Source organism: Convolutriloba macropyga, chromosome 4, assembly GCF_964194025.1.
Source record: "Convolutriloba macropyga chromosome 4, txConMacr16.3, whole genome shotgun sequence".
NCBI classification, from domain to species: domain Eukaryota; kingdom Metazoa; phylum Xenacoelomorpha; order Acoela; family Convolutidae; genus Convolutriloba; species Convolutriloba macropyga.
This window is the reverse complement of record NC_134471.1, coordinates 25875014-25887349: the sequence shown is the minus strand read 5'-3', so window position 1 is coordinate 25887349 and position 12336 is coordinate 25875014. Positions and strand designations below refer to the sequence as shown.

The following is a 12336-nucleotide window of genomic DNA, read 5'->3' as shown; positions in this document are numbered from 1 at the left end:
TGGCAATAAAAGAGATCACAATTTGTCTTTGATAATAAAACAACACGTGTTCAAACATGTGCAAGACATTGATAAAGCTTAAACTCAACTGAGAAATCAGAGAAGCTGAAACAACTCCAATGAATTGCTTATGGTAATAAAAGACACATGTTGGCACAAGTAGTAGACAAAAAAATCCTACAACTCGGCCAACCTAACACAAACGCCGAGACCAGAACCTGCTAAACAAAAAACCAAAAACAAATGTTATTATATGCACCAGACTACAATTATTCTTTAGCCAGCTTTCAACCAGTCAGAGTTTGGCAAAATAATTCCAGATTAGATAAAAATAGGCGAACACTATAGTCATAGTCCTATGAAACTAATAGGAGAACAAAAACAGAACAGGAAAACTGTTAGTTAAAAATATCGTTCAGAAAATTAAGAGAAGTTAGTTTTTGTTAGTATATAAGGGAAAAAGTCTGCTCATTCTATCACTTTGCCTAAGTTACCCAGTAAAGTTCAGTCGGATATCAGTTTTTCCTGTTAAAATTTTGTCATTCTTTGTAGTTATTCCCAAGTTTTACACTATATTACGTGATCACAATTGCATTAACCCTCAAATACCTTGTGTTACACATTTTACTGGCCTACACTGGTTTTCATTCACAATGCAAAAACAATTTGTGCATAATGGAATTGCTTTCTCTGGAAGTATTTTGCATAAAATTGTCCAAAAATAACATTTTTTACTCTAAAAATACACAATTTTTTCCTCAATTTTTAACTCTCCCACCATTTAAACGTAGTAAATGAATTGCTTTACCGCATACTTTCAAACACTTTTTCAGTACTTTTTTGGAACACTTCATAAAGTTCTGAGCATTTATTTTGTCAATTTCATACGTATATTTCTTCCTTATTCCCTGCAAAGTTGCATTCTTTTTAACTCAGACGCTGCAAATTTCATACCAGACACAAAAATTCTCAATCTGGAGCACAGGAACTTAAGTTTTATTAGCTTTCTAATCTGCCCCCACTCACTCATCTCGGATAACTTATGGTAAATAAAACTATCAAATTTAAATTAGATGTTGAATCAAAACCACTCCATTTCGTGACTCCAAATGACTCCATTTCGTTTTACTGTCCGTATTTTACAAAAAAATTATCAAGAGAGTGAAATAAAGAAAAGGTAAGTCTTTTCTATGTCTTTTAAAAACACATGAATAGTCTTTTTGACTAAAAAAGGGTTTAAGAATTGTTAAAATTCAAAATCAACTTTATGAAGCCCCAAAAGTTGCAAATTTTTACAAGTTTTTCAAAAATTCCACAAAAACTGTGAAATTTTAACAAGTTTTTAGCCCCCCAACCAAATAGCTGGAAATATTATAAGTTTGCCCAGCAAACAAATTTGAGAAAAATTTCACAAGTTCTTCTCACCGCACAAAAATGAGAAAAATTATACAAAATTTTGTCCCCCCTAAACTTGAGAAAATTTCAAAAGTTTATGTCCCCGGCAGAAATCGAGAAAATTTTTACAAGTTTTTGCCCCTCCATCTAAATTGAGAGACGAGACCAAAATTTTTCGACCTCAAAATTGTACCGCACGATTCGTCACGGGGGGGGGGCGTCCCCACCCGTGACAAAACGTTATGCACGATTCGTCAAGGGGCGGACGTCCTCCCCGTGACAATACTTGCAATTTAGTATACTACTCAAGTAATCTCTGAAACAATCTCTTTTTTTAAAGATTTTTTTGTTCAATTTTGCGCAATAAAGCCATGGAATTTGCTGATTGTATTAGTTGGCTGTTTCTGTAAAACTGATTTTTCAAGTAATTAATTAATTCACCTGGTTGGATTGTAACACAACATTTGTCTTGCTACTTTTTTCGTTTTACAAACATTAGACTTCCACTTTTGAATCCGGAATCTCACTGTCTGAACTCATTGATCTTACGTTCTTTCATGGATTCAGTTGAATAAAAAACTTTGTTCATACTTATTTATGTTGGTTGCTAAGAATCTTTTTTATGTTGGTAGCTTTAAAACTTTTTATGGTGGCAGCATTTTCTTGTTTTGATGGGTAAACTTTAAACTTTAAAGACAATCTTTTCTTTATTTATCTTTGTTAATAGCCGCCCTCATTTTCTCAGCCGGCTTTTATAGCGCTCCTATTTTTACGACTCGAAGAGGGAGAAGTCATTTTTTAATCAATTTTATTGGAGTGACTTTTGAAGCGGGAAATGAAAAGCATGGAAAAAATTGGAGTGATTTTGGGGCTGAACGAAAGTTAAGAGCGGACCGAAAAGAGAGTGGTTTTTGTTCATACCGCTGTTTTTGAGAGATCGAGAAATTGATGTGTGAAAAATATTCTCTAAGCGAGCGAAATTTTTTTGTTCATGTGCGGCTTTTTGCAATTTTTGATGGTTATGAGGTTTGATTATGATATTGTATTAGTTTTAGGCTTGTTTTGATAGGAATTGAAGGTTTCGAGTAGTTAATTCTGAGTATAAGGCTAATTTCGAGGGTTTTGATCAGTTTTGCTGAATTTTAGACGAAATTTAATTTTTGCCTGTTTTTTTGTATTAATGCTTCAAGTGGGATTTCAATGGAAACCTGTTACTTAAGGAATTTTCAGCTACCAATTGCCTAATGTTTTTATGGATAAAATTATTCTTTTCTTCGGAAAATTGACAGAAAAATTGAGAAAATTTAAACCATTTTTCTTTTTTTTTGCAATTTTCTTTTTTCTTAGTTTTAGACAAGTTTCTTAGCCTATTATGACTTGCCCATTTTTTTGCGAGATTTCCATTGCCCCAATGGGAAAGGAATTTTATTCGGCTTTATGTTTCCTTGTACTATTAAAAAATATTCATTAAGTTTTTCTAATTTTCTTCATTCAATTTGTTTTTGAATGCTGTTTCTATTCTTCCTTAGATTTTTTATGGCGTTTGTGGAGGATCAGGTTTCACAATAGTTGTTCTAGTTGTGTAGTCAAAAGTGTGGGCAATGTTCTACTTCGAGTTGTTTCCGGAATTCTTCCGGCTATGTTTTTTTTTATTCGGCGAACTTTTTTTTCGCATTACCCGCGTTTTGCCGCTTTTTCGACATTTTGCGTGAAATCTTTTTGACTTCCCTAGGCTAGTTTCACTCTTCTGTCATTCTGCTCAAAGTCCTTTAAAACAGCAGCTGTTCAGCAACGCAAATCAAAATGAAGATAGTCAGTATAAAAAAAATCAAAGTCAGAAATAGAAACGGGATGAACCCATAAAGCCCATTTTTAAATTCCCGGTACTTGAACTTTGTTCTCATGTTTTAGTTACTATCTATAATAATTATTGGTATTGATACTAGACCCTGTAGCCTCTCACAGAGAGACAGGAGCATGTTCAATTACGAAATGAAATCAAAATAAATCGCACTTAAAAATGTTTTTATACAAAAATCAATTTTTGTTGATATTTTCTTTTCTGCCAATCCCAATAGAGTTGTGGGAATCAACGGCGGCTATTTTCCGGCAATCTGTCGGGTATTTTTTATTGATATTTTTCTTCGTTTGGATACGCGAATTTGGCGATCTTCAAATTATAGCCCAGATCTGAATTTTCTCATTATCTTGGAGTATTCAATCACTTTCAAAGTCTTTTTCGACTTAAATTTTTGGTCTGCACATCGTGTAATTCAGATGAGAAAAATTTGCACGCGTGTTAAATTTACACAGTTTTGTGCGAGTTAACAAATGAGCACGACAAATGGATTTAGTTCCTAAGGCAAGTCTGTCTGAAAATTTTCATTTCAGGTTACCTGGGAGAATGCAAGATTGAATCAGATATTGAAGGCATGAGGTCAAATAATTGCCATTTTTACCACCACGCACAGTCTTTTCTGGCAAAATACGAACCACAACTGAAAAGGAATATCAATCTAGAGAAAGACAATTTCACAGCAGCTCAGTTTGCACGGAAAAGTTGTCCTTCAACAGTGGAGCACTTCAAACGATTTCGAAACTTTTATAGCTATAACTGATCATATCTGCTTTGTTTACTGCTTTTTAATTGCCTTTATTTATTGTCAGTCAGTCGTGACTGTCTTCCGATCAAATCAATGAAAAAGGCACGGGAGTCGCTGAAAAAATGCTTCCAACAGTTTTTAAACTTTGCTCAAAATGTCTTTAAAGTGATGAATTTTCGAAATAAATTAATTAATTTAAACTTTCTAAATATAAATTTACCAAGTTGTTACAAATAAGTTTAATAAACTGTTTAACTAAATACTTTATTGTTCTCTGTACTGGCGTCACAAAAAGAGCTCAACTTTCCTTCCTCAAGACCTCGAGAGGTAGTTTGTTTTAGGCTGCTAAGAGGCAAAGCATTGGAAAGATGGTGTTTATGCTACTTGGTTAAGGCCTTGAATACCGAAAAAGTTGAAATGATTGTTTCAATTAATGGCCGCGAAGCAATAGCGGCATACCGAAAAAGTTGAAATGATTGTTTCAATTAATGGCCGCGATGCAATAGCGGCTATTATTGGGGACATCGTGTTTTTTTTACAATTCAAAGAATTTGAATTCTATTGAGGCACTGTGTTTTTACGACTCGAAGAGGAGTGTTGTTCTCTTAAGGTTTTTTTTTTACCGGAAGTACTATTCGCTCAGACAATGTTTTCACCTAAAAGCGAAATTGAGTGAAATTGCAGTGTGAACTAATTCTTTTCTGAGCGCGAGAAGCTTTTTTGATCATGTGCTGCGTTTAGTGATTGACTTTTTGACTTTGAAATGTAGTTTTTGGCTGAATGGCACATATAGATAACCGTTTTTTCGTCTAAGTGACCTAGTTTTTTCGCTTGTAATTTAGTTTTTTGTAGAACTAATTTTTATTTGATGCTATTTTGATAGGTGAACCACAAAAATTGATACCACAGTGATTTGCAGAGCCTGAAAAAGCGTTTGAAGTTCAAAATTGGCACAAACTTGATTTTTTAGTTAAAATTTGGCTTTTTTTCTGTTAATTTCTTCATTTTTGAATCTTTCAGACGTCTTTTTTGTCAAAAATCAGTTCATATGGTAACTTCCTTTTGATAATGCATATATTCAACGCCTCTTTCTACCGCGATGTAGTTTTGTTTTTATAAAATTGTACATATGATAATCCGATTTTGTTAGTTTTTTTTCCAATTTTTTGTTGTTTTTTGTTTGAATTTTGGTTTCAATTAATAGAAATAGCCTTTTTGTTTAACATAAGGGACCTTAATTTCAATTAGGGCAATAAAAAATCAACCACTTTTAGCGTTAAGTTTTGAAAAACAGTTAAAACTTTTTCATAAATGCAGTCTCAAAAATTTTTTGACCACATTTTTGCAAAATGTTTCAATAATTAGTACGTTCGGATTCTCTTATTTCTTTGTTTTTGTTTTGTTCAGAAGGATGAACTTTTGTCTCGGATGAGTCGTCGTCTTTGCTATGTCTCGAACGCTGAACAATGAAATGTATTCCTTTTTCTTGATATTTTAATTTGATTTTAACTTTCAAAATTCGAGAATTAGTCTTTTTGGTACGGTGTTCCTTACATTGTGTCCATATTCCTCAGATTCTACTTTGTATCATTCTAGCGTTGTCCTGGCACCTACATTATTATTCGTTATATTGATTTCTTCAGTTGTTAAAAATTGAAAGACTTCAGCTTTTTCTTAGATTTTGGTCATTCCTTTGGTTTGCATTTGATTTTATTCAACATAAGGCTAGTACTGAGAGCATTGAAATTTTATTAGAAAACTTTTTCCACAATTGGCACTTTTTACTAACTATAGCAATTTTCTGGATTCCTGTTTTTCTGATTCTTGAATTTGAGCATTCTTTTTCTGAAAAACTTAATTTAGTTTTTAAGATTATTATCAGCCGTTTGCTCTCGCGATCTTTTTGAGATTAGAATCATGAATTATTTGAGGGCAATTGATAGCCCTGTCAGTTCTTCAACCTATCAGTGTTTTGGCCATCCTAATTATTTCGGACTTTTTAACGTTACCAAACGTTTTCATTAGTATAAAATTTTGCTGCACTTTGTTTCTCTTGGTGACAGTGGTTTAAATTTCACCAATTTTTAGATCAGACCTGGGGAGGTAATGATTTAATGGTTTAATACAAAAGTTAACGGTTTCCGCTGCAGCTTTGGTTTCTTTGTAAAGTTTTGACGCTTCGAGTTGCTTCAGGAATTTTTCCGGCTATGTTTTTAAGATGTTTTCACAAATTTTTCAGTGACTTTGATTTTTCAAAACGGGATAAACAGGTGAAACCCAGCAGGCATTAAGTTTCATCAGAGGCCCGAAACAGAATTGAAGAATCCTTTAAGTGCTTAGAGTGGTGCACCTGCTAGGGTGGACTTAATTTAAGGTTAAAAGGTCATTTTTCGGAGTTTTTGGGCCTAAAATGAAGCAATTTTTCATTTTCTGTGATTTTTTAAGTTTGCTGTTTGATTATTCGATCTTTATGAGCCAATGAATTTTAAAGGCTGGAAAATGGGTTACTGGATAGCCTCTAGAGACACAGAAATGGTTGTAAAGATATTAATATCACAATTTTCAGCAAAATTTCATTAAATTTTCCAATTAATTTCATTTTTTAAATTTCTGTCATTTTCTGAGTTAATCGATCTTCAAGGGCCAATGAACTTTTATTCAGTTCTAGCAGATATAATCCTGGACTGATTTCAGAGACGAAAAAAGTTTTTGAACATATTTTTATAATAGGTATATTTAATGAACATTTACTAGTTAAAGATCAATAGTGTGCATCTAAGTAGTGTCAAACTTATATGCCCTAATTCTTGAGTTTTTGATTTCGAATATCAATTTTCAAAAAGCTCCTTCAGGCATTAAGTTTCATCAGCAGGCATTAAGTTTCATCAGAGGCCCGAAACAGAATTGAAGAATCCTTTAAGTGCTTAGAGTGGTGCACCTGCTAGGGTGGACTTAATTTAAGGTTAAAAGGTCATTTTTCGGAGTTTTTGGGCCTAAAATAAAGCAATTTTTCATTTTCTGTGATTTTTTAAGTTTGCTGTTTGATTATTCGATCTTTATGAGCCAATGAATTTTAAAGGCTTGAAAATGGGTTACTGGATAGCCTCTAGAGACACAGAAATGGTTTTAAAGATATTAATATCACAATTTTCAGCAAAATTTCATTAAATTTTCCAATTAATTTCATTTTTTAAAATTCTGTCATTTTCTGAGTTAATCGATCTTCAAGGGCCAATGAACTTGTATTCAGTTCTAGCAGATATAATCCTGGACTGATTTCAGAGACGAAAAAAGTTTTTGAACATATTTTTATAATAGGTATATTTAATGAACATTTACTAGTTAAAGATCAATAGTGTGCATCTAAGTAGTGTCAAACTTATATGCCCTAATTCTTGAGTATTAGTCTTGAGTTTTTGATTTCGAATATCAATTTTCAAAAAGCTCCTTCAGGGCTTTTTCCTTATAGACCGTATGTCATAAAATTGACAGTCTGAATCTTACCCAAAAAATCTAGTCGTCTAGTGCGCTATTAAAGGACTGTTGGTCGATCTGTCTATCTTATTTTTTTTAGTTGTTTGAATTCATGGAAGGCTACAAGCGTCTATCTCGGCTATTTTCTGGCAATCTGCCGGCTACATTTTTTGAAATTCCTGAATCCGATTAGCAATCACTTGAACATAGATGTATTATTTTGTTTGCGCCATAACGGGAGTGTAAGAGAACATATAAGCTCAGTTTAGGACATTTGTTTAAAATTTATGGTTTAAAAAAGGGGAAAACCTCGGCTGTTAGAATTAAACTTACGAACATCCAACATTAGGTCAGTTATTGGTATAAGATTTATGGACTTCCGATTGAATTAACCGAAATTGTATCTGAGAATGACGGATGAAATGATGGAGTTTTGGGAAGTGAAGGAAATAAAATTAACCGAATTTGCTTTGATTGCAGATCGGAGTTTTTGCCTCCTTTGATTTGAAATTGCAACCTCTTACTGCGATGCGAGCACCTCTCACTGACGAAAACTTGTTAATTTTATAGTTAACAGGAAAGAAAGATCTGAAACGGATTAAGCCCGGAGATTACTTAATAAACTTTGAATAAAATTATGACTTTAGCGAATTATCAATCTTGCCAAAGCTTAATTTTTTGTTGCATGAAGTACCACACGGTTGTTACGGCCACCGAGACTATAGCAAACTTATTTAAGATTTCATAAACGTTTCTGCGCATAGACGGACAAATGGTTGAACAACTTCGCTTAAAGTCAAGATCCATTGCACAGCATGCTATTGCACTTCAATTAAACATTGCACATAACTGAGGCTGAAAACTTTTGAGGCCAATAAACTAGCAGACAAACAACAGAATCGTAAAATATACAAAAATAAACCATCAACTATTCAGAAGCTCCAAATACATCAATGAAACGCATCAGAACGACCATCAACACGTTTTCGCGCCACAAGTCAAATTTCAAAAATGCAAGAAAAGTTCAACAAAAATGAAGTTTTGTCAAGAATTGCTGGTTTTTGATCAACATAGTGTAATAATATGATCAGGAAGCCATTCTCTTGATCGTACAATCTCGACAAGAAAGCAGCCAGGTAGTAGTTACGTCTCTTTTTTTTAATCTCGTAGTGCCCTGTTGCTACTAAAAGTCTTCATATTCACCAGTGGAACGTCGCAACTATTCACGTTCGTTATTTGTGACATATTTGTGTAGTTACATATACTCAATTCAGTTCAGCGGGTGAGTTTGTTCTACTTGTTTTGATGCAGCAAATGAAAAAAGGTCAATTTCAATGAGTTAAAAGACCTTCAATGACTTAAGAACATAACCAACATATGCCAATTTACTCAAGTACAGCCCGGCTTCATCTGTACCCTACTTCTGTCCCAGAGAAGTTTTATTATCTCAGGGGCATAAAACGATAGGTTCTTAGGAGCTTTTAATAGACATTTTAAAAATAAAAGCAGTGAATTAAGTTAGCGGCTTAAATTCTGAATACGAACGATTTAGATTACTTCAAAATCAAAAACGAACGAGATTGAACATGAAATCAAGGTTCACATTGCCATTAGGAGGCAGAAGATTGAAGAGACTATCCTCACTGGGTGGCGAGGGGTCTTGACTTCAAAATTGAGAGCCAAATTGTAAAATTATACCCTTCCGGCAGTTCTTGTGAAAACTCTACTCTAAGGCGTTTGGTTTTTGTTTCTTTTTTTTAGGACGCCAGACGAAAGAGTGATCTAAGGAAAATCACATAAAAGACCACATGACTGATATAATTATAGACTTTATTTGAAAGCAATTAACAAGATATTTTTTGCCTTTGGGAAGACCAGTGTAATGACAAAATTTTAAAGCAGTTCTTTAAAAGCTTGCACTTTAGGCACGCGCCACTTGATGAAATGACCAATTTTTTTAACTCACTTGAACATCACTCAAGCGTGTGCCTCACTGCCCAAACATGGCTTCAAAAAATTGCCGACAAACTTAAGAACAAAAAAACTACTGGAGTTGTATTTTCAATGCTCATCAAATAAATTTTTTGCCGATTTTTTTACTTCCACAAAGTAAGCTGATTGGCAAGACACATATATGCTCAAAAATAAAAAATCTGATATCCAATAGCGGTATGTAAATATCTATCACGAAAGCCAAAAAAGACTTAATTTTTAATCAGAAAACATAGCAGACAGATTGCCGGACAGAAGCCGCAACAAAAACAGTTGAACACTTCCTAGATAAAAATAGAACGCCAAGGCCAAAATAAAATCATCTACCCATCAAAGATTCCGACATTGATATATATCTTGTTTTCAAACACCATTTCTTTTTCAAGTAAATGCTTAAATTTGAGTTTACATTCAGCATTTAGATAAAAATAAGTGAGTGCCTAAGTCGTCTTACTGATTGAAGAAAGTGGTGTATGCCCAAAAAACTTACAAAAACCTATAAGCGGTGGACAATTTAATCACAAATGACACGCGAGGCATTAGCTTTGGTTGTAGCTAACTTATGCTTAGGGAATCTGATCTTAGCGGGCGATGGTTGGCAAAAGAGTGGGCTGTTCAAAGATCCCAACGTAGACATTCATACAATGAATTTCTGCATAAAGCGTTCTTCAAGTGTATTCCTGCCCTTAGCGCATTCTAAGTCCCTACGAGAGCTCCTCAGCATCGCTCTCTACCAGTTTATCCGTTTCTTTTGATTTCAATTCAAACAAGCTTTTTGGAAAAACACTAGCGCAAAACAGTTCAGTACTAAGACATCAATAGCTTCAAGCGTGGTTGAAGAGCAATTTAATGGAATCATCTAAAAGTATTCAAAATGCAAAAGCAATTTACGTCCTGCACACAAATTCAGCAGCATAGAACCATGGAAAAAGTTGCTGTTTGAAATCATGGCGTGTGATCAAATTGATGTAACAGAAAGTGCGTACAAGGACACGTTCACGAAAAATAGTGTGCTAGATTTGAACGACTTGCTCTGAATGAATGAAGAGAGCAAAAAAATTGGGGAGGTGGACTCAACAAGAGGGCGGGGCGTAAGTAGGGAGGCCGTGTCCAAATCAATTGCGAGTTTACGCTTACACAGCATAATTTGGTTAGGGGAAGCATGGGTTACGAAAGTCAAAACACCAGCAATTGCCCTTCGCATAATCGATGTAAGTCTCCTCAGCAGGTGACTAGAAAATTACTTAGACAGCTGCTCAACAAATTACATCAATGAGGTTACTTTTCCATCTCATTTCTCAAGACAAAACCACGGAACTAGTTGGTGAGATGAAAACCGGTCATAAGAAATATCGGTACAAGAGATAAATTACGTACAAAACAGAAAGGGTTGATTTGATGCCTACAAAAATTGCCCAAGGAGAATTAAAAAAAATAGCCGAACAAGTCCTGAAGTACAATCGACCTGACAAGCAGATCAATTGAACAAGGCCAGCTAAAAAGAAAAACAATTTCAATTTTAGAGAAGCTGAAATATACCAACAAACTAAAGAATATACTCAATGCTAAACTTCTTGAAGCTTTAATACTGAACGCAAAACTTGATCCATTTAAATATAATCATTAACTCACGCACAGGCCTTGAAAGTGGTTTATTGAGCAAGTGAAGATAGCAAAAAGCGATAACTACGACAAATACTTAAAAAAAATTACAAATTGCAAAATTTGACGAAAGTCTCCTCATTTCGCAACATTTCTGAGCCACTTTCATCTTCAACTTCATCTTCGTTTCCATTGGCCCGTGAAGATCGATAAACTAGGAATATCACAAAAATTTCAAAAATTTTAAAAACAACTGCAAACTTTACTGAAATGATGCTGAAGCTTGTGATATTTATTAGTTTCTATTTCATTGTCTCCAAAAGCTAACGAGTGACCCAATTTCAAGCTTTAAAATTTTCATTGTCTCATAAAGAGCGAAAAAATGGAAACGTGGCAAAAAAAGTTTAAACTTGAAAAAAGGTATTCTGACACTTGAGGCTGCAAAACTAAAAAAAACTGCAATATCATTTTCAAAAACTTTAAAAAAAAATAGCAAAAACGGCAATCATTTTTCGTGTCTGTTTGCAGTATAGCTCAGAAAACAGTCATAAAAAGTAATTGTTTCTTGCAAAAAAGCTTTATCAAGTTTCACAAACGTCAATTCAAGACTATTCGAACAAAAACTCGAAAATTTACAGAAAAAAAAACGTGAAAAATGGCAACAATTAGGGCTCAAAAACTTTAAAATGACACTTTAAAAAAAATCACTACTTTTTAACCTTGAATTAAAGATGTCCTAGCAGCTGCACCAATCTAAGCACTTGAAGAACTACAATAGCCAGCTTTGGGCCTCTCATGAAACTTAATGCTTACTGGGCCTTACCTATTCAGCCCGTTTTGAACGATCAAAATCATTTTAAAATGTGTAAAAACATCTTAGCAAAAATCAGAGCCCCAATGCAATCCGATTCTTGGATTGTAACAAGCATGAGATCATTATACAAGATCACTAGCCTGACCATGCTTCGCATCTATTGAAAACAATTCAGAAGTCCTTTAACAAAATTAAATCGCTGTTGAGAACCATATTTCAAAAACAAAACCGCAGAAATATCTATATCTTCAATTATGCTATGCTATGCTATGCCACCATGATTCAGCACTCCCATTCCAAAAAGGTCAACGACCCAAAAAAATGCTGAGGCAAAAAGGATCAAAGACGGAACAGCTGCTGATGCATTATAATAGATCAATTACCCAATAAAGATATGCAAATAGTCAATGGTATCAAATTGCTTATATAAAAAGACAGTAAAATGTTTGGAAAACC

At 34.0% G+C, this 12336-nt stretch overlaps 2 protein-coding genes across 5 annotated transcripts in view; both read left to right on the top strand.

Annotated features, from left to right (window-relative positions):
- The window catches only part of LOC142338344 (uncharacterized), a 123069-nt gene extending 118817 nt beyond the window's left edge, over nucleotides 1-4252 (top strand). For all 4 annotated transcript variants that reach the window (XM_075388051.1, XM_075388054.1, XM_075388053.1 and 1 more), the window contains exon 5: nucleotides 3787-4252. In XM_075388051.1, the coding sequence (XP_075244166.1) occupies nucleotides 3787-4013 (227 nt within the window). In that variant the 3' untranslated portion in view covers nucleotides 4014-4252. The remainder of the gene's footprint in view (nucleotides 1-3786) is intronic.
- The window catches only part of LOC142337555 (uncharacterized), a 288613-nt gene that overhangs the window by 204910 nt on the left and 71367 nt on the right, over nucleotides 1-12336 (top strand). The gene's annotated exons all lie outside the window — the stretch shown is intronic.